This window comes from Sciurus carolinensis, chromosome 1, assembly GCF_902686445.1.
Source record: "Sciurus carolinensis chromosome 1, mSciCar1.2, whole genome shotgun sequence".
Lineage (NCBI taxonomy): Eukaryota > Metazoa > Chordata > Mammalia > Rodentia > Sciuridae > Sciurus > Sciurus carolinensis.
In genome coordinates this window covers 190,857,860-190,884,552 of record NC_062213.1, presented here as the reverse complement: position 1 = coordinate 190,884,552, position 26,693 = coordinate 190,857,860, and the positions used below count along the sequence as shown (strand labels likewise).

Below are 26,693 nucleotides of genomic sequence, written 5' to 3'. Positions count from 1 at the left end.
CCCAGGGAGTTCCACAGCGACTTTGTTGAGGAGGTATTTTCTCCTTTGACAGAGTCTGAGGAGTGGTCTGCCCAGGGTCACACAGGGGACAGGGTCATAGCCAGGAATCGAATCCAGTGTTATCATCAGACTCAAAGCCGAACATTCACAGCACACATGGACTCCTTGTCAGAACTGTGACAGAGGAAGCGGGGCCAGGGATTACCTGCTTTATTTAAATAATCAAAAAAGTGAGTGGTAAAGATTTTCTCCCACTCTGTAGGCTCTCTCTTCACATTGTTGATTGTTTCCTTTGCTGAGAAAAATCTTTTTAGTTTGAACCCATCCCATTTATTGATTCTTGCCTTTATGTCTTCTGCTCTGGGGATCTTGTTGAGGAAGTCTGGTCTTAAGCCAACGGGATGGAGACTTGGACCTACTTTTTCTTCTATTTGGTGAGGGGTCTCAAGTCTAATTCCTAGATCCTGGATCCATTTTGAGTTGAGTTTTGTACAGGGTGAGAGATAGGAGTTTAATTTCATTTTACTGCATATGGATTTCCAGTTTTGCCAGTTCCATTTGTTAAAGAGGCTATCTTTTATCCATTGTATGTTTTTGGCACCTTTGTCTAGTATGAGATTACTGTACTTATGTGGGTTTGTCTCTGTGTCTTCTATCCTGTACCATTGGTCTACCTGTCTATTTTGGTGCCAATACCATGTGGTTTTTGTTATTACTGCTCTAAAGTAGAGTTTAAGGTCTGGTATTGTGATACCTCCTGCATCACTCTTTCTGCCCAAGACTGCTTTGGCTATCCTGGGTCTTTTATTCTTCCAGATAAATTTCATGATTGGCTTCTCTTTTTTTTTTTTTTTTTTTTTTTTGCGGTACTGGGGATCCAACCCAGGGTCTTGTGCTTGCGAGGCAAGGACTCTACCAGCTGAGCTATCTCCCCAACCCTGGTTTCTCTATTTCTATGAGGAATGTCACTGGGATTTTAATTGGAATTGCATTGAATCGGTATAGCACCTTTGGTAGAATGGCCTTTTTGACAATATTAATTTTGCCTATCTAAGAACATGAGCTATCTTTCCATCGTCTAAGGTTTTCTTCAATTTCTTTCTTTAGTGTTCTGTAGTTCTCATTGTAGAGGGGTCTGTCACCTCTTTTGTTAGATTGATTCCCAAGTATTTTATTTTATTTTTTTTTGAGGCTATTGTGAATGGAGTGGTTTTCCTAATTTCTCTATCAGAGGATTTATGAATAGAAATGCATTAGATTTATGCATATTAATTTTATATCCTGCTACTTTGCTGAATTCATTTATTAGTTCTAGATGTTTTCTAGTGGAGTTTTTGAGATCCTCTAAATACAGAATCATGTCATCAGCAAATAGTGACAGCTTGAGTTCTTCTTTTCCTATTTGTATCCCTTTAATTTCTTTGGTCTGTCTAATTGCTCTGGCTAGTATTTCAAGGACAATGTTGAATAGAAGTGGTGAAAGAGGGCATCCCTGTCTTGTTCCAATTTTTAGAGGGAATGCTTTCAGTTTTTCTCCATTAAGAATGATACTGACTGTGGGCTTAGCATAGATAGCCTTTCAAATGTTGAGGTATGTTCCTACTATCCCTATTTTTTCTAGTGTTTTGAACATGAAGGGGTGTTGTAGTTTATCAAATGCTTTCTCTGCATCTATTGAAAAAAATCATATGATTCCTAACCTTAAGTCTATTGATATGATGAATTACATTTATTGATTTACTGATATTGAACCAACCTTGCATCCCTGGGATGAATCCCACTTGATCATGGTGCACTATCTTTTTAATATGTTTTTGTATGTGATTTGCCAGAATTTTGTTAAGAATTTTTGCATCTATGTTCATCAGAGATATTGGTCTAATATTTTCTTTCCTTGATGTGTGTTTATCTGGTTTTGGTATCAGAGTGATACTAGCTTCATAGAATGAGTTTGGTGTTCTCAGCAAAGGAAACAATAATGTAAAAAGAGAGCCTACAGAGTGGGAGAAAATCTTTTCCACACACACTTCAGACAGAGCACTAATCTCTGAAATTTATAAAGAACTTAAAAAACTTTATACCAAAAATATAAAGAGCCCAATCAATAAATGGACTAAGGAACTGGGTAGACATGACACAGAAGAAAATATACCAGTGATCAACAAATACATGAAAAAGTGCTCATCATCTCTAGTAATTAGAGAAATGCAAATCAAAACCACCCTAAGAGTTCATAAACTCCAATTAGAATGGCTATTATCAAGAACACAAGCAATAATAAGAGTTGGTGTGGATGTGGGGAAAAAGGCACACTCATACATTGCTGGTGGAGTTGTAAATTGGTGCAGCCACTCTGGAAAGCAGTATGGAGATTCCTCAGCAAACCTGGAATAGAACCACCATTTGACCTGGCTATCCCACTCCTCAGTTTAAACTGTGGTATATATATACACAATGGAATACTATTCAGCCATAAAGAAGAATAAAATGATGGCATTTGCTGATAAATGGATGGAGTTGGGGAATATCATGCTAAGTGAAATAAGCCAATCCCAAAAAACTAAAGGCTGAATGTTTTCTCTGAAAAGTGGATGATGATACACAATGGGGGTAGGGGGTGGGGGAAGTAAGAGAAGAACAGAAGACCTTTGGATTGTATAGAGGGAAATGGGGAGGGAAGGGGTGGGAAGGAAAGATAGTGGACTGAGGCAGACATTATGACCCTATGTACATGTATGATTACACGAATGGTGTGAATCTACATCGTATACAATAAGAGAAATGAAGTTGTTCTCCATTTGTGTACAATGAATCAAAATGCAGTCTGTAAAAAGAAAAAGAAAAGAAAGTGAGGGCAAGGTATACAGAAATTGAATTTGGATTAAGTCCTTTGGTTTTAAACACATTCATCCGTTCGTTCACTCGTTTGTTCATTCATTCTGCAGTGCTGGGGAAGGAACCCAGGCTTTGTGCGAGCTAGGGAAGCACTCTACCACTGAGTCCACCCCCAGCCCTCTACATACATTTAATTCCCAGGTGACATCCTTACTAGTAGGTTCATTTTGGGCTAAATTACTCATAACTAAATTTACTACTCAATTCAAAGAGGAATGGAAAGTCTAAATGCTATGTTTCTGTATGATATCATGCAGAAAAACTGATTTCTTAAAAAATTGCATTATTTGGGCTGGGATGTAGCTCAGTGGTAGAACATGAGGCCCTGGGTTTTATCTCTAGCACTGGGAAAAAAAAAAAAAAAAAAAAGAATGCATTATTTGAACTAGAGACTATCATGTTAAGTGAAATAAGAGGAAAAAGGAAAACAAAGTTAGGGGTGGATCTTCTAAAAATCAAAAGGAGATCAGTAGAAAAAAGGGACCAAGAAGAGGGAGGAAGGGGAAAATGCTGGGGAATGTTACTGGTTAAACGACATTGTTACATTGTGTGCATATGGAAATACATAACAACAAATCCAATCAAAATGCATAACTATAAAGCACCAATAAAAATGTGGAAAAAATGCATTATTTAAGGCAAACAAACAAAAAAGTGAACAGAATAATTCACTTGGGTAGCCAACACTCAGTTTAAGAAACAACACCCACCAGAAGTCAAGTTCCCTTTGCACACTCTGTGCCGACTTCTCTCCCCTCCTTTCCCTGGTGGTCACAAACATTCCAGTCTGACTAGCCTGGACAAATATTCCAGCAGTCCTGTCCTCTCCAATGCCATAAAATCAAAATGAAAGAGGAGAGGGTGATCCAAGGGGAGAGCCTGGGCCAAGACGGGCAGGGGAGAAGCCATCGACTATAGACAGACTGATGCTCGGGGGCTTGGCGCCCGCACTTTCCAACCACCAAGTGATTCTGAAGGTCCAGGCATGTAGCCACGTCCTGCTCCTGTGGTGGGGACTAGGACCCCTGATGGTGTGCTGTTGGGCTCGCACAGGGCAGGACCAAGCCAGGGCCGTTTCAGCCCTGTCTCTGTTGTTCCTCGTCACCTCCTACACAGTCACTGTCTTTAAGTCACCAGAAATTGTTTGCTCCATGAAAAGTGCTCCCGGGAGAAAACCGAATGATGGTGCTGGAGAGGAAAGTGACGAGAAGGTGGTTTCTCTTGGCTAGAATATAGGTTTATTTTTAAATAAGCACTTTGGAGTGATATCTGTGAATTCTGATGTCCAAGAAAGTGCTAAGAATCTTCCAGTGGATGAATGTCAAAGGTCTCCCATACGCACCCTTCAAAGACCCAACAGAATCCCAAAGAGGACAGAGATCTCCGGAGCTCACCAGACTCACAGCCCCGCCTCTCCAACGCACAACCCCACGACACTCTTTTACCAGAAAGCATCAGGTAAATCTTGTCATAAAGTCATGCAAACTGCTGAAGAAATCCCTGCGGGTGGAGCCAAGTGGAGAAGACGGGCAGAAAGAAATTATGAAGGAATTAAGACTTTGGAATTCAGGAGCTATTCTGGTATTCTATTGATACCGGATATTATTAGATAATCCAGAAGAGATCAAGGGAGACAACGGAGAGGACATGAGGTTCTGCCCGTGGGGCTCACTCACAGGACAGTTATGATTCTGGACTGCTCGTGGTGGGTGCAAATCCTCTTCATCAAGTTGACACTCTCCGCTGTCTGGAACTTCTCGGTATTGATGAAGAACACAGGGCCCCGGGCCTTGGGGTAAAAGTCACGCTCAAGAGGAAACATCCAGGCATCCAGGGCCACAGCACATCTGGAAGAGGACCAGATATTTGGAGCTGCTACTCGGAAACCCCGGCAAGAAGATTTAGGGTGGTGTGGGAGGGTGGGGTGCTTCCTTCCAGTGAGCTAAAGGCTCAGGAAGCCAGGGAGGAGGTACCAGGGCCCAGACCCTTCAGTTAGGCTCTTGGATTTACCAGTTACCAGTTACCCGAGATCCTCCCCGAGAGCAAGGATCAGCTCTCCTTCTCTGGACCTACTCTTGGGGGACGGCCGCCAGTTCCGCAGAGTGGCGCTTCCTTTAGCCTTTCTTTCATTCTGCATTCGCTGAGTGCCTGCTGTCTGCTTAACCCTGTGCTCTGCACATTTACAACAGAGCTCTTGCTTTCAAGACCTCCCAGGCCAGCAGGGAAGAGCGAGAGACAAGGTAACAGTGCCCCAATTCACAAGGGGCAAAGCACAGGGCCTGCATGGCAGGGGAGGTCAGGAAGACCTCCTCAGTGCCAAGCACAAATCTATGGCCCTAAGATTCAGTCGCCACCCCAACCTCCATCTCCATCTCAGCAAGGGTCGATCCTCTTCTACTCAAATGATGGACACCCAAGGGGAAAGTCTCGCCTTCCCCTCTCCTTCGGCTCACTTACACTAAATCCTGAAAACTCTAGGACACATCCTGTGTTCCAGTCACTTCTCTCACCCCACTGCCTGCATCCTCATGCAGATCCATCACCTCTGCTTCACGCTGACAGTCGCCTCTCGCCTTCAGTCTGGTCCCGATACGATCCCTTCTTCACGCGGTAGCCATATAGCCACATACTTTTTCGAAGCAAGATGCGTTTTGCTGTTGTTGTTTAAGATCTTTAACTAGCATCCCCTCATGCTTAGAATAAAATCCAAACTTCGTTACCCCGGCCAAAGGTCCTGCGATCTCGGCCCCTGTCGTCGATGCCTGCCCCTCACGACTCTCCACCTATACTGATGCGGCCAGCCTGCTTCCACCTCAGGCCTTGGCTTAGCCGTTCCCACTGGCCGGAGGACCTTCCTTTGGGCCTTTGCATGGCTGGCTTCTTTGCCTTTGGTCTCGTTTATGTCTCTTTCGCCGAGAAGCCTGAGACGCTCAGCTTCTCAGCCCGTCTCCTTTTCTTCTTGGCACTTCAGCGTTGGGCATTTTACTGTCCCTCAGCGTCTTAACGAGGCTGCCCCCTCCCACGGTGACACGATTCCACGAAGGCAGAGACCTTGTCTCCTTGGTCACCACTGACTCTCCAGCCCCCCAACCACACCCGAACGTAACACTCACCTATGGAATAAATAAGTGCAACGGTGAATGAATAAGCTAAGAGGAAACGCGTCCCCAGGAAACTCACCGAAACTGGGCCTCCTTGGCCAAAGTCAGAACAGCGGTGGCCCCTCCAAATGAGTGTCCCATCACAGCCACGCGGCTCAGGTCAATGCTGCCCTGAGGAAGCAGAGAACTCAGCCAAGCCAGAAACCCCTAGGGGCTTTTTGTTTGTTTGTTTGTTTGTTTTTTAAAGAATTCCTCAATGGCAAGAGGAAGAAACAGTGAGGGAAGAGGAGGGCTTGATACAGAGAGTAAGCCCACCAAAACCACACTGAGACCTGCTGGAGAGCACTTGCCTAGCATGGATGAGCCCTAGGTTTGATCCCAGCAGCAGGCAGACAGACGATCCTAGGCGTGAACGGCCTTCTGCAGGCAGGAATTCTGAGAACCATGTTTTCATTTCACCTTTATTTTTGTAATCTTACCACCTACCAACCTACCAATATCCAGCCTAGAGCAGACATTCAAATACCTATGAATAGGGGCTGGGGCTGTAGCTCAGCGGCAGAGCACCTGTCTAGCACACGTGAGGCACTGGGTTTGACCCTTAGCACCACACGAAATTAAAACAAATAAAATTAAGGCATGCTGTCCATCTACAACTACAAAAAAAAAACCTATTAGTGAATGGACATATGTTGTCCGGCTCCACACTGGCTTGTCAGTTTTGAGCACGGTGAGAGTAAGGGCTTTCTCCAGCCTCCAGGAGGATGACCAGGTCCTGCCTTATGAACAGGTCCTGCCTTATGAACAGGTCCCGGGGATCCCCCCGGACCACGCCGAGGAGAGGAGAGGGTGCTCCTGTGGCATTTCCACTTGGCACTAGACTGTTTATGCAGACACCAACTCAGGTTCTACTTCCTTTTTGAATATCTGTCCTAATTTTTATCCAAAGCCCAGGGGAAGAGAAAGAATCTGTTTCTTCTAACATGATCTGGAAGTATCTATTTCTGGTCGTCCCCAGAAGCCTTCGGGGCATAGTTATATAAAAAAAACCACCCCAGCTGCCTACTAAGGGGCTCTGGAAATCTCTCCGGGCTTTGCAGCCCAGCCTCTACCCTGAAGCCTTGCTCTCCTCCAAAGGCTTTGTGCCGAAATTCCCCCTCTTCACTCAGTTCCTTCAGCTTGGCCACTGGGCTGGATGGACTCTTCAGGTTTTTAAAAGATAGGTCAATACAAACTTTTTTTTTTTTTTTTTTTTTTGCGGTACTGGGGATCGAACTCAGGGCCTTGTGCTTTCGAGGCAAGCGCTCTACCAGCTGAGCTATCTCCCCAGCCAAGGTCAATACATTCATAAAACCCCAAACCAGAAGTCCATAGAGCGGTCTCTCCATTCCCCATATCTTTTCCACAAGGCTGCCCACTTCCTACCAGACAGCTAACGTCTTCTGCACACATAAGCAAACAGGAATGTGTTCGTCACCCTCTTTTTATACCCGTGGCTCGGTATTGAGCTGTTTGGTGTAACAATACTAGGACAGAAGAGCTTCCTCATCCTATCTTACAGTTACGTTTGATTTCCCCATGGAAGAGGCAGCTGGCTAACCACCAAATTGGTTCCTGGACACACAGCCAGACTCTTTCCCAGCAGTCAGATGAGGCCTTGTGACCAAGTTCTGGCCAACAGAACGTGAGCAGACGAGCCATCTCCACTGCCACGGCTGGCCACACTGACTTTCAGACAGACCTCCGTGCCCTTTCCCATGCTAAGTGGTTTAATGTACTCAACAAATCTGGGATTCATTGAGATGGCAGAATCCCAGGATAAAAGAAGCCCAGATCCCTGAACTACCTCTTGCTCAGGAATACCTCACAGACTTTACATAGAAGAAAAACAAATTTCTCTGGTATAAGTCACTGAGATGTGGGGTTTACGTGCTACAGCAATAAGCATTATCCAAACAATACAGCCACTGCTGCACGAGCATTAACCATCGCTTACTGGTAGACCTTCAGGCTGCCATCGGTCTGTTGCCATTACAATCAACATGGGAACGAGTAACTGCACATTATCACACTTCACGTGTGCTGGCGATGGCTGGATCAAAGCATGTGTGTATTTGTCCTGCTGACGGCTACGCCTGATGGCTCTCCACAGGCAGTCCCTACTCGCTCTGGCCTTTTAGGAGGATATCTACTTCCCCGTGGACTGTCAACCCAGGCAATAATCAATTTTTGGAGCTTACTTAGTCTGATGGGTGAACAATTACTTCGGTTTTTTCATTCTGGGTTTCCAAAAGGCTGCTTCTTAAATAGCTGCACTGGACCGTGGCGGCCACTCCCCTCAGGTGCACAGGCACGTAGGCCTGCAGCTCGGTGCTCAGAGGCCTGCTTCTCCAGAGGGGCGGACCACACACATCAAGTTGCTGGTAAAACCCTCAGATTCCAGGTCCTGTCTCCCCACCAGCCATCCAGCATTGCTCCTCCCGGGAGGACACCACCAGAGGCTTAACGGAGATTTTTTTTTTTTTTTTTTTTTTTTGAAGCGGTTTTGGGGCACACAGCACAGGCTAGAGGAGGAAAAAGTCCCAGTTTAAAGTGTGACTCTACCACTGAGCTGAGTACTCTTGGGTAGACCCTCAGCTCTTCTGATCCCCGTTTTCTTTTGATGTGCAGAGGTTAACAGTGCCGACTTCCTCAATTTGTGTGAGGAGGTCATCTGGGAAGTAATGTAGTGACATGCTTACTCTGACAACAGAATATCACATGGTCACTAAAAATCATGCCACACAAAAACACTGAGTAGCATGAGAAGATAGACTGTTTTGCTAAGTGGGGGAAAAAGAGAAAAAAAAAAAAAAAGGCCACAAAATAACTTGTTTTAAATAATAACATTATTGTTTTAAAATATATGTATAAACTGGATGTGGTGCCACATTCCTGTAATCCCAGAGACTTGGGAGGCTGAGGCCGGAGGATGACAAGTTTGAAGCCAGCCTCAACAACTTAGTGAGACCCTAAGCAACTTAGCGAGACCCTGTCTCAAAATAAAAAAATAAGAAAGGGCTGGGGATGTGGCTCCGTGGTTAAGTGTCCTTGGGTTCAATCCCCTGTCCCAAAAATAAACAAATAAATAAAATACATGTGTTAATGTGTTTTAAAATAACTGGCAGGACAAAAGTCAAAATGTCTGAAAAAAACTGTTTCTTTTCTCTTCATGCTTCTGTGTGATTTCCTGGTTCTCTGAATAGAGCCTGAGCTACTTATGAAATCAGGCGGAGGTGGGGAGATGGGGTGCGGCTGGGAGGTACCTTCCTAGGCTCTCCAGTCTAAGGCGGGATGGCTTCATCCTCTCCCGGAGGACTCCTGGGATTCCCTTAGAGGAAGGAGCCAGCCTGCAGTGGGCAGGCCTCCTCTGTCCACATGGCCCTGGTGGGACCTGCATCCTGCCGCTCAAGTCCCCACCCAGAAGTAGGGTAGCCCAGGCAGCCAATCAGAACGCTCTCTCTTTCTGGTGCAGTAACAGGCCCAGACCACACAGGGCCACAGCCTGGAAACTCAGAGTCTCTTTTCTTTTTAATTCTGGTGCTGTGAGTTGAGACACAGGCCTGGGCTGCCAGTAACCACCTTTCCTGCCAAAAGCAGAGACTGCGGTGAGAAAGAAGCCCACATAGAGAGAGTTCATCCAGGAGGGAGAGGTCAGAGCTCTGAGGACAGTGTGACCCTCAACTGGCCTCAAGTCTGCCTGGGGTCTTGCTAGATATGCAGCCAGTAGGTTCTCTTTGGTTTAAGCTAGTGAGTTCAGCTAGTTAGGCGTAACCAAGGAAGTTCTGATGACGACGTGGGTTCTGGGTCATACCAGCTGCTCCGTACCTTCAAGGTCATCAGATCCAACCCTCCAGGCAAGATGTTGAGGACAGTCCTCCCAGCAGTGACTTCCTGCATGATCCTCAATACCCGCACACACTCCCCTACCCGATGATGCACCTGCAACAGACAGACCAGTGGGAGCCGGAACAGTTCATGACCACCCAGCAGGAATCTCAGCTACACAGCCAAGCAAGGAAGAACGCGGGGAAGTCTGACCCCACACCTCAGCCAGCCGGGCCCTTGCAGCTCACACAGGCACCAGCTAACAGCACAAGGGAGTCAGCCCTGTTGTTCCGACTCCACCTACCCACAGGGGGTCAGGAGGATCAGATGAGATGAGGACCACCCCACCCCAAATCTAACGATGCAGTTCCGGTGGGAACTTTCACTGAGGCACTTCTCCTCAGGCTAGGGCTTCTTCTCCAGGATTTTTCGAACTCCAGCCTGGCACAAGTGTAGGGGACTGGGGAGCAACCCCGAACAGCTGAACATGTGCAAGCTCAGAGCTGCAGAGGGCTGTGGCTCCAACCTCAGGAAGTAAGCCAGTGTGCAGAGCCAGAGGCGAGCGAGTTCTCTCTGAGAGCAAGTCCCAGTGGCTCTCGAAGCTGCTTCCAGTGGACTTGCTCTTCCTGGAGTCTTCTTATGTGAGCTGACCAGTTCGCAAACTTAAGTTGGGTTTCTGATACTGACAATTTTAAGAGTCCTGATTAATACCCCGTTTATTCCCACTACGATTAAGATTTAGAAAGTTAAAAGTATTGCTGATTGAAAGCTATGGCCTGGGTGAGTATTCCCCAAATGTCCATGTATTCAAGATGGTCTCCAGAGTAGCACTTTGGGAGGTGGTGAAATCTTTAGGAGGTGGGGCCTTGTGAGACCTCAGTCTCTTCCTCACTTTTGCTTCCAGGCTCATGAGATGAATGGGTCTGCTCTGCCACCATCCCCTCGTTGCCATGTAGACCACAAAGGCCCAAAGCAATGGGTCCGCCTAATCTTAGACTGGAACCTTCAAAACTATGAGCTAAATAAACTTTGCTCTTATAAGCTAATCATTTCAGGTATTTCATGGCAGTGACAGAAAGCTGGCCAGTGCAGTGAAGCAGGCTCAGGAGCGCTCCCTCCCCAGTCGCACAAGCTACCTGGGGATTCCGAACATGGAATGCCTTCTCCATCTCCCCTTCCTCAATTCGACGGTAGGGGATCCATTCCTCCTCCAGGGACTCCTTGGTGGGCCGATTCTCCTCCGGGACCTGCTTGCAGAAATAGGTAGTCGCAGCCGACTGGTCTCTGAAATACGGATGCCGTCAGGGAGAAAGCACAAGACACCGTGAACTCACTTCTCCCTTTCGCCAGTTCCTCCCTCGGGCCAAGACATGTGGGCTCCTTTTTGCTAGCAGGGAAGGGTCTGAGGCATGCAAAGAAGAGGAGGAAAACCACAAATTTTAGACAGACCTGGGTTTGAACCCTGACTCAGCTGTGTCACTTTTGGCAAGCTATTTAACATCTTTGAACTTGGGTTTTCTCCTCTTTAAAATGGGCATGATACCTGCCTTACATGGTTGTTGGGAGTATTAGAAATAATATATGAGGGATAATATTACATTTGCTCAGTGAGAGAGCACTTGCCTAGCATGTGCAAGACCCTGGGTTTGATCCCCGGCACTGCAAAGATCAAAACAAAAATCTAAAAAACAAAACTTTTTTTTTTTTTGTACTAGGGATTGAACCCAGGGGCATTCAACCACTGATCCACATCCCAGCCATTTTTATTTTTTATTTTGAGGCAGGATCGCATTAAGTTGCTTAGGGCCTGACTAAGTTGTTGAGGCTGCCCTTGAACTTGTAAACCTCCTGCCTCAGCTCCTGAGTCGCTGGGATGACGGTGTGCCGTCACACCTGGCTAAAAAAGAAAACATTTATAGGGGACTAGCCTACACCTAGCTCACTGCAGGCACCCACTCCATGACAGTTCACGGTGACTGCCATCCCTCACCTGTGCTCCGGCACAGCAACCACAAAGCCACGGGAGGCCAGCTCCATACAGAAGGCTGAATACAAAGTCCTAGAGATTCAGAAGGGAATAGGGAGGAGGGGTCAAAAGAATGGCCCAGCTCTCATCCCAGTCCAGCCATGCTCTGCTGGTGGCCATCTCAAAGGGTTAAGCAGAGGAAATCCCCATGCGCAGCCCTCCTCCAGGTGCTGTTTCCAAGATGAGGATCCCACCAGGCTCCCGCCTCCTCCTTCAGGAAGTGTTTGCAAACCAACCCACAGGGCCTTCTGACCCCTCTGTTAGCCCGGCCCCACCTCCAAAATATATTTTGACTGCTTCAATTGCATTTTTATTGTCATATACTATATGTCCCCCAAATTAGCTGTTAAGCTCCTGGAGGACAGGAACTCTGGCTATTTCATTTTTTAGTACCGGGTATTGAACCACTTAAGGCTTAATCACTGAACCATGTCCCCAACGATTTTGTATTTTATTTTGAGACAGGGTCTAAGTTGCTGAGACTGGTCTTGAACTTTCGATCCCCTTGCCTCAGCCTCCTGAGTTGCTGGGATCATAGGAATGCACCTAATTTCTTTAATGTGCAATTTAAATATGATTTAACATGCAGATTTTTGGTCTGTCTTCTACCTGTCCAGGAGAAGGAAAGCAAAGACATATGGCGGACACTGCTGATTGCCTACTCCAAACTCCTCTTTTCCCTTCCTCCTCAATAATAGAACCTGATTTTTGGCCAACGACACTTTTATGCCATTGAAGTGTTATATTTCCTCACCTCCCTTGCAGATGTTAAAGTTTGCGTAGTTAAGTTCTAGTGCAGCATGGTGCAACAGAAATGTAATGCTGAATTTATAAGGAATTTAAAATTTTCCAGTAGACACATTTCAAAAAGTAAAAAGATACTAACCTTAATAATATATTTCATTTCATCTATAATAGCCCATTATTTAATCATATTTTATTATGTTTTATTCAATCTATGACAACCTATTTAACCTATTATAATTTCAATCTAGAGTCAAAAAACTTATTAATGAAATTTTTCATTATTTTCTTTTTTCATATTAAGACTTTGAAATGGGCATATATTTCATACTTGCAGGTTCTCTGTTTTTTTTGTTTTTTTTTTTTTTGTTTTTTTTTTTTGCGGTGCTGGGAATTTGAACCCTGGGCCTTGTAGCTTCTCTGTTTGGACTGGCCACATTTCAAGGGTTCAGTAGCCACAGACAGCTTGATACTACCATAACTGGCAGAGCAGGATTAGTCAATGAGATGTAAGCAGTTGTGTTACATAAAACTTCCTTTACAATTTCCTTTATAAAGCTCCATCCTACTGCCTGGGATGCAGATTAATGACAAGAGCTAAAGCAGCCACCCTGGGTCATGAGACAACTTTAGAAATGGAAGCCATATGTGGCAGAGCAAAATGATAAAATGTCTGATTCTCTGAAAACTTCAAGGAACTACAGAACCAACCCTGTCTACCTCTAGCTCTGAAAGAGAAAAGAAAAAGGTCAGTTTCCTGGGTTTCCTTTCACCTTCTCCCGCTTCCCAGGGGAGGCAGGGAGCTGGACCTCAGAGGCGGAGACATTTCTAATGCCTTCCTGGTTTGAACTGTGTAACGCAGGGCAACCTCGGGCAAGCCTGTCGCTCACACCTGTTTGCTCAGCGCAGAGAACCGCATCCGCAGGGAGGGGACGCGGCGCGGGGGTACGGCGCTTGCCCAGTAGGCGTGGTTGAATCCCTGCATGGCCAAAAGGAAACCAAACCAAAACCACCTGCGCCGCCTGCCCCTTTGGAGGCCTGTGTGGCCACGTGAACAAAGGCTTGCTGCACAGGCTCCTCCCTGGGAGGCCACGGGTCTGTGGCCACGGAAAGGACTCCAGAGCTGAATAACTGGCGATGGGGAGGAAACGAGGTCCCTGGCCCTCCCTCCTTGGAACTTCACTCTGGTTAGTGAAGAGTATTGGTAACTGGCTCCGTCTGATCCCTGAGGTGTGACACCTTAATACAGATTCTATCATTTTAATATTTTTTTTAGTTGTAGATGATCACAATACCTTTATTTTATTCATTTGTTTTTATGTGGTGCTGAGGATCGAACCCAGTGCCTCACCTACGCCAGGCAAGTGCTCTACCGCTGAGCCCCAGCCCCAGCCCTTAATGCAGATTCTTGACTCCAAAGACGACCTTCGAAGTCATGTGCTCACTGAGATGGTGGCTCAGGGGGATGGCTCTTAGTTTCTTCTCCCTGCCGGACCACAGCTTCCCTGAAGGCAGACTCTCACTCACCCTGGCAGGCGGCCGGCACTCCGTTTGCCCACCGGCTTTGCCAGCCTCACCTCCACATCTCCGTTCCACTTCCAGCTCCGGGCTAAGTCTACGTGCCAGCTCCTCTCCGGGATTCGAGTCCCTGTTTAGGAATAACCTTCCCCTCGTGCCAAGAAGCCGGCACAGAGCAGGTGCCCCACAGATGTCTGCTGAATGAGAACCCAGCCACAGAGCGGCGCTGTCACTGGCTGAGTGTTTCTCTGGAGACCACCCTTTTCCAGGCCCTGGGAGTGATAGGAGAGAGACAGGGTCTCTGCAGCCATGGAGTCTGCTATCTAGCAATAGGAAGACAGCCATCAAAGGACAGTTAACATAAGTAAGAAGAGCATCACAATCATGTTAGGTGCCGAGAAGTATAGACGCAAGGCTGGGGTCAGGAAGGGTGTCCCCAAGGAAGTGACTCTAAACGAGGACCCTGAAGGTAACTGGGAATTAGCCAGGCGAGAGGGAGCAGGGAAAGGAAAGGATGAGCAGAACAGTGAATATTCTAGGCCTCAAATGGAAGGGCCTCAAAGTACACCACAGATGAAGGCCCCGAGGCAGGAAATAACACGACTTTTAAGTAACGTGCTTTTTAAGTAAGTGAAAGGCCAATTTGTTTGGAGCGCTGGAATGGGTAAATAGTAAGACATGAAGATGGAAACTTTGTCTTGGACCTACATCCTGGTAAGACCTCGAAAAGAAGTGAATTAAGTTCAAAGAGCTTTTAAAAGTCCTGATTAGGGGAGGGACATTCATTTATTCATTCAACAAATGTTTATCGAGCACCTCCCAGGCAGGCACCCTGCAAGGTGCTGAATGACAAGATCCTGTTTGGTTTAAAAAAGAGATTGTCCCAGCAGGATGAGGTGACCCACGCCTGCGACTCAGCTACTCCAGAGGCTGAGGCAGGATCATAAGTTCAAGGCCAGCCTGGGCAATTTAGCAAGACCCTGTCTTAAAATAAAAAATAAAGGGCTGTGGATGTAGTTCCTCGGTGGAGTGTCCCTGGGTTCCATCCCCAGTACTGAAACACATCAAAAACAAAGACAAAAATGTCTCCTTGGCTACAGCGTGGTCAGGGGCTTCGTGGTCAAGGGTCTGGTGGTGGAACCTGCAAGATGCGTGACCCTCCGGGCCACGTTGACGGGCGAGCAGAGAATGTCCTGGAGCTCAGTGAGGACACGACCATGCCCGGTCCCACCACGGGGTGGGAGCAGAACGCACGGGTCTATGCTGAATGGGTGTCGGTGAGCCAGAGCTCAGAGTCTGGCGAAAGAGGTCTTCGGGTCAAGTCTGCCATCACGTCCCTCCACGTGGAGAAAGGGAAGGAGAACCTACACGTGTGCGCCAGCACGTCCGGGACACACCACCCCCTTTGGCAGGTGTCAAACCTAGGCTCAGAGTTACCTAACTTTCCCACGTCACACAGGGCACAAGTGGCATGGCTGGGGTTCAGGGTGAAGCTGTGGCTGGGAGCACAGGGAGAAAGCCGTCTCACTCCCTGACACGCCCGTGCCACACACAGGGCAGGTGGTCAACGCAGGGTGTTGCCCTGATGAAGGCTGCCCAAAGCCTCCGTCGGGTGACAGGGCTTGGGAAGGGTCTTCCAGAGAAGGGGACACGGTGTTACGGCACGGAGCAGACGGAGGCGCGACAGCTAGCAGATGGACATGTCTGTTATTCTGCCCTTTGAGAATAAGTGGAGACTCAGCAGCTGTCGCCGTCACTAGGCGAAGTCTCCCCAGGCAAGGATGGAAGCGCTTACCTGAAGCCTCCCAGGCCATGGGAAAATATGATCAAGGGGTAGCCAGAGTCCTTCGTCTTAAAGCGGCCATTCCAGCTAACAGGCAGGCGACAAGATCCTAGCAGAGACACAGGCTATAGAATCCCTGGCTGCCCAAGGCGGTCATCCCAAGGGCAGCCAGCATAGGCAGGGGAGGCATCTGTGTTCTTTCCCTCTGGGGAACCCACCACCCGCCCCTGAGCGTCCCAGGACAATCATCGCCCCTCCTGTTCTTTCCTCTTCCCTTCCCTAGGGAGAGGGAATACAGTAAAAAACAGGGAGAGAAATCGAAGGGCTGGGGCGGGGGTGCAGCTAGGTGGTGGAGCACCCAGATGAGCAAGAACCCAGGCAGCAAATGGCGAAAGGACAAAAAGTCACCCCCAGGGGCGGAGCTGAACAGGTCTTAGCATCTCAGCAGTGGATGAGGAACTAGGGCGGCCCTTGGGAGGAAGCGGGTGATTCAGCACAGCTCGGCCCTGAGGAGGGGAGGCTGGAGGAGAACTGCTCCCTGAGAGTGAAGAAGGTCTGATCCACACACAGAGCGGGAAGGAAGGCCTGCAGGGCAAACGCGTCAGACCCGCCACTGACGCAGGCCATGCCAGGTCCCCAGCACTGTGCGAGAGGCTTTGATCACATACACCCCACACTGCCACCCTGCAAAGGCAGGTATTCAGGCAAGTTGCGGGATCTGCCCAAGCCCCCCAGCTAGTAAATTACAGAGCCTGGATTCGAACCCAGGAGAGCATTCCTCAGTGACAGAGCTCCCAGCTCTTCACACCCATCCACTGCAAAAGGGCTAGACTCTGTCTACCTGGGAACCTCCTAGGGACAAAACCAAGCAAACAGGAAAGCACCAGACCGGCCTTACCCATGGCCAGGTTGAAGAGCAACCCGCCCCAGCGCTTATTGAACTGCAGGTAATCGGCCAGGGCAGCACAGTACTCAGAGCGGGGAATCCACAGGGGCTGCTCCGCAGTCTCTTCTGCCTCTTGGCAGGGGTAGAAGAGTCGAAAGAAGCTCCCTGTAGGAAAGAAGAGAGCAGCCGCTCAGAGCAAGAAGCCCAGGCACTGGGTCTCCCGGCAACACACCTGGCAGCCATTAGGAGTGCCAGGCAGGCAGGGCATCGACACGGGTCACCTTAAGCTTCAGTGACATACCCAAATTTTACATTTAGGAAAAAAGGAAACAATTTTATTTTTAGCATACCTGAAAAACCTATGTTATTTCAAATCACTTTTAGTATTTTGAATTACATAGTATGGGGGGGGGGGTGCCAAAATACTTCGAAAGCTCAGGACATCAAAAGATTTCAATCTGGTCCTGAGTCCAGGCCTGGAGGAGACACGGGGCATGGGAGCTAGAGATTTGCCCTTGTGCGGAAATCAGCAGCATCAGTGTGTGCCAGAGGCTCCGCCTCTAGGCTGGCTCTCAGGACATACCCATCTTACACAGGAGAGGGTGAGTGATACTAAAGTATGTGCCTCTCATAAGGGAGAGGAGACCAGGAGCCAGCAGAGAAAATCTAGAAACTGGCTGGGCGTGGTGACACATGCCTGTAATCCCAGTGACTAGGGAGGCTGAGGCAGGAGGATCGAGAGTTCAAAGCCAGCCTCAGCAACGTAGGGGGGCCCTAAGCAACTCAGCAAGATCCTGTCTCTAAATAAAAAATAAGAAGGGCTGGAGATGTGGTTCAATGGTTAAGCACCCCTGGGCTTGATTCCTGGTACCAAAAACAAACAAATAAACAAAAACAAAAACAAAAACCTAGAAACTGGTGGAGGGAAAGTCCAGAAGGAGCAGTTGGAGGCAGAAGAGATGAGGTGACCATGTTCGTGCCCAGGTTGGGGAGTCAAGGCAACGGCATGTGGCTCACGGTTCTCCCTCTCACTCGTGTGAGGATGAAATGGAAAACCTTTCCAGGATCAGGTATCTGCCCTCAAGACAGGTGAGGAGCTGGGAGCCGCCTTTGAAGCTACAGCCCCCTTTTCCTCGGAGTTGAAGAAAGAACACATCGTCTCTGTCGAATGGGAAGCTTCTGGTATTTGATAAGAGGAAGTCAGAACCGGGGGCTGAGAGCCAAACCAGCTCTAGCCCAGCTTCCCCCACCTGGAACTGTGCACTCTGACCCGGGATCATTAAGACCCAGCACAGCTTGTCCTGTAAGTGGCCTGAGATGATCTGTGAAAATGGTTCTCTACTCTCTTGACCCAGAAAACCCCACAAAACCATGCAAATCAAGAGGTTCAGATCATTGTGTTTGCATCAATAACACTCATGAACCCACACAGGCCATCAAGGGTATGCATATCAAAAGGCCACCAAGGGGCTGGGGGTGTGGGCAGTGGTGAAGTGCTTGCCTAGCAGGTGTGAGGCACTGGGTTCCATCCTCAGCACCGCATATAAATAAATAAGTAAATAAATAATTTTTTTTAAAAAGCCACCAAGTCCCTGAAAGACACTTTAAAGAAGCAATGTATGCCATTCCAGTGTTACAAGGTGGAGATGGGAGGTGGGTCCAGGCCAAGCAGGGCTGGACACAGGGTCGGTGGCCCAAACAGAATGCTGAATTTTTGGTGCACACGTTTAAAAGCAGAGAGCAATGCTGATCTGAAGGGTTTAGATGGAGAGCCCTGGTTGTTAACACATCCAGGAAGAAAGCACCCGAGGTGCACCACCATACTTACAGAGCTCGTGGTTGGACCGACCCACGCCCGAGCTCCCCTGCCACGTACAGATGATCCTCACTGAAAAGGAGCACACTGTCCCTAAACCAGAAGAGGAGGCTGCACAGAAGGTAAAGGCATCCCAGAGGAACTGAAGAAGCGGAAACCTACGGCACGGGAGAAGATTCAGCACAGGCAGAAGCAGAGGAGACCTGCAGGGGATGCAGGCACCTACCTGGAGACTCTGACCCTCCATCACATCCCCACAGCCTACAAGGTGGGGTCCTGAGACCGGAGGGAAGCACACAGACTGGCTGGTCCCCATCTCGATGGCAGCTGAATCGTGGGATGGGGCGGTGCTGAGCTTGATGGCTGGAGGGTGGAACACAGAACAGCCTCTTGCTGGTTTCCTCCTGGCTTCCGCTGCTCATGGGTCACGCGACACTCCAGCTACATCCCTCACCCCTCGTCACCCCATCCTCCCTGCCAGTCACTCATTAAATCATTTGCTAAGGTAGAGGGGCTGCATTTTTTTTCTGGTGAGGCGAGGAGATGGTGGTAAGGGGAGAAAGAACTTCCATCCTCACACCCACCAAGAGCTGGGGATGCAGCTTCACGCTGGAGCACAAGTCTCTGAGGTAGGCAGTATTAAGATCCCTACACAGGTGAGAAACTAAGGCTAGAGAGGCTGAACGACTTTCCCAAGTTACCTGCTTAGGACAACAACCAGGTCTGTCTGAGCCAGAACTGAGTTCTTTTTTTTTTTTTTTTTTTTGGTACCAGGGATGGAACCCTGGGGCACTCAACCACTGAGCCCCATCCCCAGCCCTTTTTTGCATTTTATTTAGAGACAGGGTCTCACTGAGTTGCTTAGGGCCTCACTCAGTTGCTGAGACTGGCTTTGAACGCGAGATCCTCCTGCCTCAGCCTCCCGAGCCACTGGGCTCCCAGGTGTGCGCCACTGTGCCCAGCCAGACACTGACCTCCTGACCGTGACTGCCCCTGCTCATGGGGGAGCCTTGTCGTTGAAGTAAACTATTGATGCTAGTTTGGTTTGACGGTTGAGGGAGTAAAGTTCTTTGTTGCTTTGCACTAGTGTGAAATGTAGATGTCACATGTCACCGGCCTTGAGCTACTTTGCCAACGAAGCTACCCAAGGTGGATGGTGTTAGGTACAACCTGATGCAAACAATGCCATCTTGAAATATGTCTTAGAGTAAGAGTCACCTCATGTGTGATGGGCTGACAGATCTGGCTCCATGAGAATGTTCTAGGCCAGACTCTAAGGGAAATGACTAAACAGACTCCATTTTGCACTGAGACTCCATGTTATGTAGGAAATAAGTTTCTCCCATGGAAACACCCCGCCTCTGTGCCCATCATCAGTCACTTGGTGTGACATGTTTAATAATATACAATGACAACTCCTATGTAGTAACCAATGTACCATGTGAATGTTGATTGTGTGGGTGTTAGCAACCATTCTTTAGTTTGTACCTAGGTAAGGGTCAGTTTGACCCACTTCCCCCTCTGTCGATGAGCTCATGATGTTAGTTTGTAACTTTGAATCATAGCAACAGACACTTATGATTGATGTGATTTTTGGTATAAAAACCCCTACAACCCCGTGGTCGGGGCTGTTCTCCCAACAGCCATTTTTTGGGGCATTGTATGAGACAGTCAGCCGGCCGGCTTAATAAAGACTCTCAAATTCGGACTTCTCAGTGGTGAGCGGTCTGTTCTTAAGTCATGATCACTCTGACTCAGTCTGACCTTAAGCCCCAGACAATACTTCATCATCACACAAAGAAAGGAAATGACTATCTGCGACTACAATCCTGAAAACACCTGCTTCGACGTGGAACAGTGACCACCTCAAAGAACAGAGGTGACAACCAAAAGGACCCTTCCCTCACAACCTCCTAGCAATGGCCTAACCGCAAAAATTCCCCCCACTCGCTCATGCCCCGCTGTCTGCCCCAGGCTGTGAGTGGAAGACGGGCTCAGTCTCCCCGTGTCACTGCTGAGCTGTCTCTCCTCTCTATTTCCTTCATTCGCTTCTTTCTTTACAGATGGTGGAGCTGAGAAAACCACAGGGAAATGAGTCATATTGGTGAAAACAGAGGAATCCCTGGATTAGACCGTACCTGAAACCTGACCTGTTCCTGGACTTTCTAATTATCCAAGGCAATAAATTCCCAACACAATTTAAGGGGTTGAGGGTGCAGATCAGTGGTAAAGCCTTGCCTAGCACACACAAGGCCCTGGGTTTGATCCCCACCATTGGGAAAAAAAAACAAAAAACAAAAACAAGAAGTAATAAACCAACAGAATTTAGATTTCCATTGCTTGCAATCAAGAGCATCTGAGAGCATTCCTCGTTATTAATTATTACATTACTCTGCTTCCTGCGAGATGCTCTGTTCTGAGAGTTCAAGTCCAAGCATGCCTGGGCAAGAAGAGTCCTCAGAGATCGCTTCTGCCAGTCCTCCCCCATCGACTCCCCCTCCCTGCCTGGTCCATACATGCACTTTATTAATGAAGAAACCAAGGTCCTGAGAGATTATGTGAGCTGCTCAAGGTCACAAGCAGAATAATTATTAAACACACATGTCCTGGTCACCAACATCCAACTGCCTAGTCCAATGAAAACCCCCAAATAATCCAAATATCACTCTATTTAACTTTAGAAGATAATAAATGATTTTCTCTTCTTTTTTTTTTTTTTTACAGTGCTGGAGATGGAACTCAGGCTAAGCAAGTGCTCTATCACTACACTAGCTATGCCCTCAGTCTGATTTTCTTTCTATCATGTATTTAACTCCATTTTGCTTCTCTGAAGCAAATCTTAAAAAGAATCCCACTTCTAGGAGGCTGAGGTGGGAGGATCACTTGATCCCAGAAGTTCAAGGTGAGCCTGGGCAACACAGTAAGATGCTGTCTAAAAAAAATATTAAAAATCCACCCAATTCTCTTTAAAAGGATGCTAAGCTCCTGAAGCGGTCAGCGGACTATCTGGCCAGAGTGAAGGAGGCCGAGAGCCGCTTAGCCTCAGGCCCTGGCTTCTGCCCTTGTTACTGATGGACACACACGAGACCTAAGACCTTCGGCTGGGTCACAAGACGCGGGCCGCCCATGTGACAGTGAAGCAGCTGCCAAGTTCCAACTGTCATAAAAGAGGCAGACAAGATACGGTAGGGGCTCTGAGGGGACAGAATGCTCTGAGTTTGGGCGTCGAGGGCAGCGGGAGTGGGGAAAGGAGAAGAGTGGACGAAGGCAGGTGCTGAGGACGAGGAATGGGGAGTGGCTAATGATGGACGGAAGGGGACGGGGCAAGCTGGGCAGGCCTGATGGGGAGGCTAAGGAGTGGGACTCTGCTCTGGAAGGGTTGCACAAGAAACCACATCTGAAAGACCCGGTCTTGGGGTGCAGCTCCTTTGCAGCCTAGCTTGCTTCCCCTGGACAAGTCATCTGTCCTCTCGAAAGCTTCACTCACCATCTGCGAACAAAAATCCTGCCATCCTCACAGGGACAGGAGGAGATAAAGTGAAATAATGCACTTAAAACACCTAGCATGGGGTTGGAACTTAGTTGTTAGAGTGCTTGCCTCACAAGCACAAGGCCCTGGGTTCAAATCCCCAGCACCACACACACACACACACACACACACACACACACAACACAAAACACCTAGCATACTACCTGATTCTTAGCAAGTATCTACAGGAAATATCTGTTGATTGAAAAGCAATGGGTTTTGGAAAGGCCTGGGAGAGTAGGTCAGTGGTAGAGCCCTTGGCTAGCATGGGTGAGGCTCTGGGTTCATCCCCAGCACTGCAGAAGAAAGAAAGAAATTCTTTATTGCAGGGAGGCTAAGGCAGGAGGATTGCAAATCCCAGGCCAGGCTCAGCAACCTAGCGAGACTGCATGTCAAAATAATAAAAAAAAAAAAGGGCTGGGGACACAGCTCTACAAGAGTGCCTCTAGGTCAGATCCCCAGTACCAACCTCTCCCCTGCATAGACCTGGCAACTGAATGGGTTTGGAGAATCAGAGGAGAAGGAAGGGCCAAAGATTAGTTAGGTTTCAGGATTCAATGACCAGTAACTTCTTATGGGAAGAGATTTTTGTCTCATCCTACATAGGGAGCAGTGCATGGGACAGGCGTCAAGATAAGTGGATCTGAAAACAGCAACAAGGAGGGGAGCAGACGTTTCTGGTAGCCCCAGCAAATTTCTGAGGTCATCAACTAAACTCTGCTTGGAAATAAAATAAAAAAGAAAATAGATCATTAGCCAGAGCGAGGCGAACGTGAAAATGAATCCTGTGTTCCCTGCGCTCACCCGGATGCGCAGGTAGAGTGAGACGGAAAGACCCAACCTGACCAATTTTGCTGAAGACACAGCTGCACAGAGCGTCCACAGTCCTTTCTAAAACACACTGGACTCTTCCAGGGAAATCAGTGCAGGTGTCTCTACTTCTTCTGCTCATCTTGTCTAAACAATTCACAGCAGGCTTTTTCCACCCACCCAGGCCCAGTGAGATCACCAAGTCCTTTGGGGATGTTGTCCGAGCCTTTCCAAGCTTTCCTCCTCTCCATTTCTGAGCACAGTCCCCATCTCTTATCTAGAATCCAATCACAGGCTGCTTTAGGGAGTTCTTCCGGAAGTTTTCAACACTGACTTGCCTCCCACGGTGGTGCATGTGACATCCAGCTTAGATATTCATCAGCCTAGATCCCATTCACACAGGAAGCTTCAAAAATGTATATTCTAGCCAGGCATGGTGGCCCAGACCTGTAGGCCCCGTGCTTTGGGAGGCTGAGGCAAGAGGATTCCAAGTTTGAGGTTAGCCTCAGCAACTTAGGCCCTAAGCAACCTAGTGAGACAGTCTCAAAGTGAAAAAAATAAAAAGGGTTGAGGATGTGGTTCAGAGGTTAAGCACCCCCAGGTTCAATCCCTGGGTTCCAAAAAAAAAGTATACTCTTGGGCCTCCATTCTCAGAGGCCAATGTGTTTTTTTGAGGTGCTAGGAATGGAACCATAGTAAGCACTCTGCCACTAAGCTACACCCGTCCTCAATTCGTTTTTGTTTTTTTTTTTGGGGGGGGTGGGTTGGGAGGATCTGAGTTGCTTAGGGCCTTGAACTTGGGATCCTCCTGTCTTAGACTCTGGAGTCACTGGAATTACAGGTGTGCATCACCACGCCCGGCCCCCAATTAGTTTTTTAAAAGCTTCCTGGTATTTCTGATCATCTAGTTCAGGTAATGAAAGGTCTTTCCTCTTATTCAGATCTGTGCACATGCAATGAATGTTGAGGGTACCCTGTATTCTGATCCCGTTTTTTGACTAAGCTTTCACTGGGTATAATCTCCATGGCCACCCAAAAGTATGTTCCTACCAGTCACTAGGCTTAATGCAGAGCCCTGTATACAGCTGTCTCAATAATTTATTCAATGAATGCTATTTAAAATTTTCTCACACTTTAACCTTTTCAAATATATTCCAGTGATAAAACTGTTTCATACTTTGTAGGCCAAACCATTTATCCACATGTTTTCCCCACATTGTGGGGACTCAATGAATGTTCCTTTCCTTGGCTTTGACTTCAACCCTCAATTCTTTTTTAATCTGTGAATTTTATCTAAAAATAAGACTACATGGCATAGTTGGAAAAGAAAGACTTTGGTAATTGAATTCCTCTGGTACTTATTATCTATGAGTTTTTTTGGTTTTTGGTACTAGGGATTAAACCCAGTGGTGCTTAACCACTGGATCACATTGCCATCCCTTTTTATTTTTATTTTGAAACAGGGCCTTGCTAAGTTGCTTAGGGCCTCACTAAATTGCTGAGGTTGGCTTTTAACTTGGGATACTCCTGCCTCAGCCTCCCCAGCTGCTGGGAATTCAGGAATGTGCCATCAAGCCCAGCAGAGAATTTTTTTTTTTTTTTTAATGAGGTGCCAAGGATCAAACCCAGGGTTAAATGCATATTAAGCAAACACTCTACCACTGAGTTACATCCCAAGCCTTAGCTGTGAGATCTTTTTTTTTTTTTTTTTTTTGGGGGGGGGTTAACCAGGGATTAAACCACTGAGCCACATCCCCAGAGCCCTTTTTTTATATTTTATTTAGAGATAGGGTCTCACTGAGTTGATTAGGGCCTCGATATATTGCTGAGGCCGGCTTGAACACGTGATCCTCCTACCTCGGCCTCTTGAGCCCCGGGGATTATAGGTGTGCACCACCACACCTGGCAACTATGAGATCTTGAGCAAGTTCCCTAAACTCTAAAACCCTAAGAATTAATCCACATGCTAGAAATAACAACTATTCATGAAGCTGTTGAAGAGGATTAAATAATGTATGTGAAGCACCTGACATAAGGCACTGTAGCCACGGAAGGTAGCTACACCCACCATTAATTTAACTAACTACGTGGCCTCCCTGAGCCTAAGGTTCTTATATGTAAAATGGCGGCAATTCATAAGTGAAATTTAAATGAATAAATTGATATTGCCTAGGGCCTGGTATATTTTAAATAAAATATATTCATAAAGTATCAGGAACTAACTCATTAACGATGCTATGTCTCTCTTTCAACAAACCCAGTCAAGGTCTCTTTCATTTTTCCTGGATTATATCCTTCAGCAAAGTGGATTTCTCAAGTCTGAGTCACCCTACCAAAGCCAGAGTCTACTAAACAGGCCCCAGAGAGCCCAAAGGGCATGGATAGGGCTTACAGTGCAGCTGTCCTGCTGGGGCCCTGCTTCCAGTGAGCAGAGACTGCCTCTCTGCCAGCTGTGTGGACTTTTCATCACTGGCTATTTCAGGACAGAGTCCAAGATAAGCGCCTCTCTAGCAGCTTCCTTTCAGACAAAGCCGCTGGGGCACTAAAAGTTCACGGGTCTGTCTGATCTTTGGTCTTTGGAGGAAGTGAGGAAATACCACCCTGTTCTTAGATGGAGTCATCGTGAGTTCAAAAAGACGAGCTTGAGCAACAAGCCAGCTGGCAGATCTAGAAAAGCAGCCCCGATAAGGGTGTTCCAGAGTACTAATAAATGTCGCTCGTGGAGAGCTTAGTTCACAAATCACTCTCATACCTCTCAGCTTACTAGGTCTACAACACAACCTCGCCCTAAGGCTGGTGGTCATCTCCATTCTAGAGAGGAAGAAGGTGAGTCCCAGGGAGGCCGTAGGATCTGCCCGAGGTCACAGGGTGGGAGGCAGGGCTGGATTATGAACCACGCTGGCTGACCTCAAGTTCACGGCAAAGGGAAAAAGGAAGAGGGACCAGTCAAGCGGCCCAGGTTCCGGGAAGGTGAGGCTGCGCGAGGAGGGCGGCGCGGAGAGAAATGGTTTCGGGGCGCCGGAGTGAATGCGCGAGACTGACAGTGCGAGGCTTTGCGGGTAGGTGGATACGGAGGCGTCTGAATAGGAAACCGCGAGCACCAAGATGAAAGGTCGATGTGCAGTTCGAATGGAGAGACAAGGAAGCCCCACACGGGCTGGAGTACGAAAAAGTCTGCAGACAGCTCAGTTCATAACGAGAACTTTCTCCAACCACACTTACCCAGTCAAGGTGATCCCTCAGAAGCAAGCTCAGACGTTTCACTCGATGGAAAAGAGAAACCGCCCAGGAACCTATGGCCCTTTGGTAATTGTAGTTTCCAGGACTCGACATGGGCGCTTTAAAAAGTGTTTCCCGCCTCTCTGTATTGAACTACAATTCCCGGTGGGCACCGCGCGGTCCCGGGCATCACAACCGTAGAACTACATCTCCCAGCGCCCTCCGCGCTCGCGGCTGGGTGAAACCGCCCAAGACCCGGGGTGCGGTGCGATTCCTCCCCCTGGCGGTCTGAGCAGAAATCGCAGCGATGTAGTTTTGAGCGGAGGGTTACCGTTTGCAGTCCCAGTAAGTAACCCTCCGCTTGACGGTCTCTCAAATAGTTCCCGGGCGTGCCTGGAAACAGCCCTGGCCTCGCTTTATTCTCTGGGAGATGGGGAGGAGGTTCTTTGTTTCCATACATTTTGCTTGCTGAACATGAGACGGATCATTCAAATTAAGG

At 47.9% G+C, this 26,693-nt stretch overlaps 1 protein-coding gene across 4 annotated transcripts in view; it reads right to left on the bottom strand.

Annotated features, from left to right (window-relative positions):
• The window catches only part of Pafah2 (platelet activating factor acetylhydrolase 2), a 33,341-nt gene extending 7,030 nt beyond the window's left edge, over positions 1-26,311 (bottom strand). Inside the window, exons 1-9 of one of the 4 annotated variants that reach the window (XR_007109124.1) lie at positions 18,863-18,999; positions 16,833-16,986; positions 15,947-16,043; positions 11,854-11,922; positions 11,000-11,147; positions 9,864-9,977; positions 6,076-6,167; positions 4,572-4,742; positions 3,606-4,395 (exon numbers count right to left, since the gene is read on the bottom strand). Coding sequence is in view for 3 of the 4 variants with exons in the window: in XM_047555810.1 (XP_047411766.1) it covers positions 4,572-4,742; positions 6,076-6,167; positions 9,864-9,977; positions 11,000-11,147; positions 11,854-11,922; positions 15,947-16,043; positions 16,833-16,986; positions 18,863-18,952 (935 nt within the window). In the remaining variant the exon portion in view is untranslated. Of the gene's footprint in view, positions 1-3,605; positions 4,396-4,571; positions 4,743-6,075; positions 6,168-9,863; positions 9,978-10,999; positions 11,148-11,853; positions 11,923-15,946; positions 16,044-16,832; positions 16,987-18,862; positions 19,000-26,197 lie in introns of those variants that run through there. The other 3 variants (XM_047555810.1, XM_047555814.1, XM_047555804.1) reach the window with 3 other exon arrangements.
• Positions 26,312-26,693: the final 382 nt, after the last annotated feature.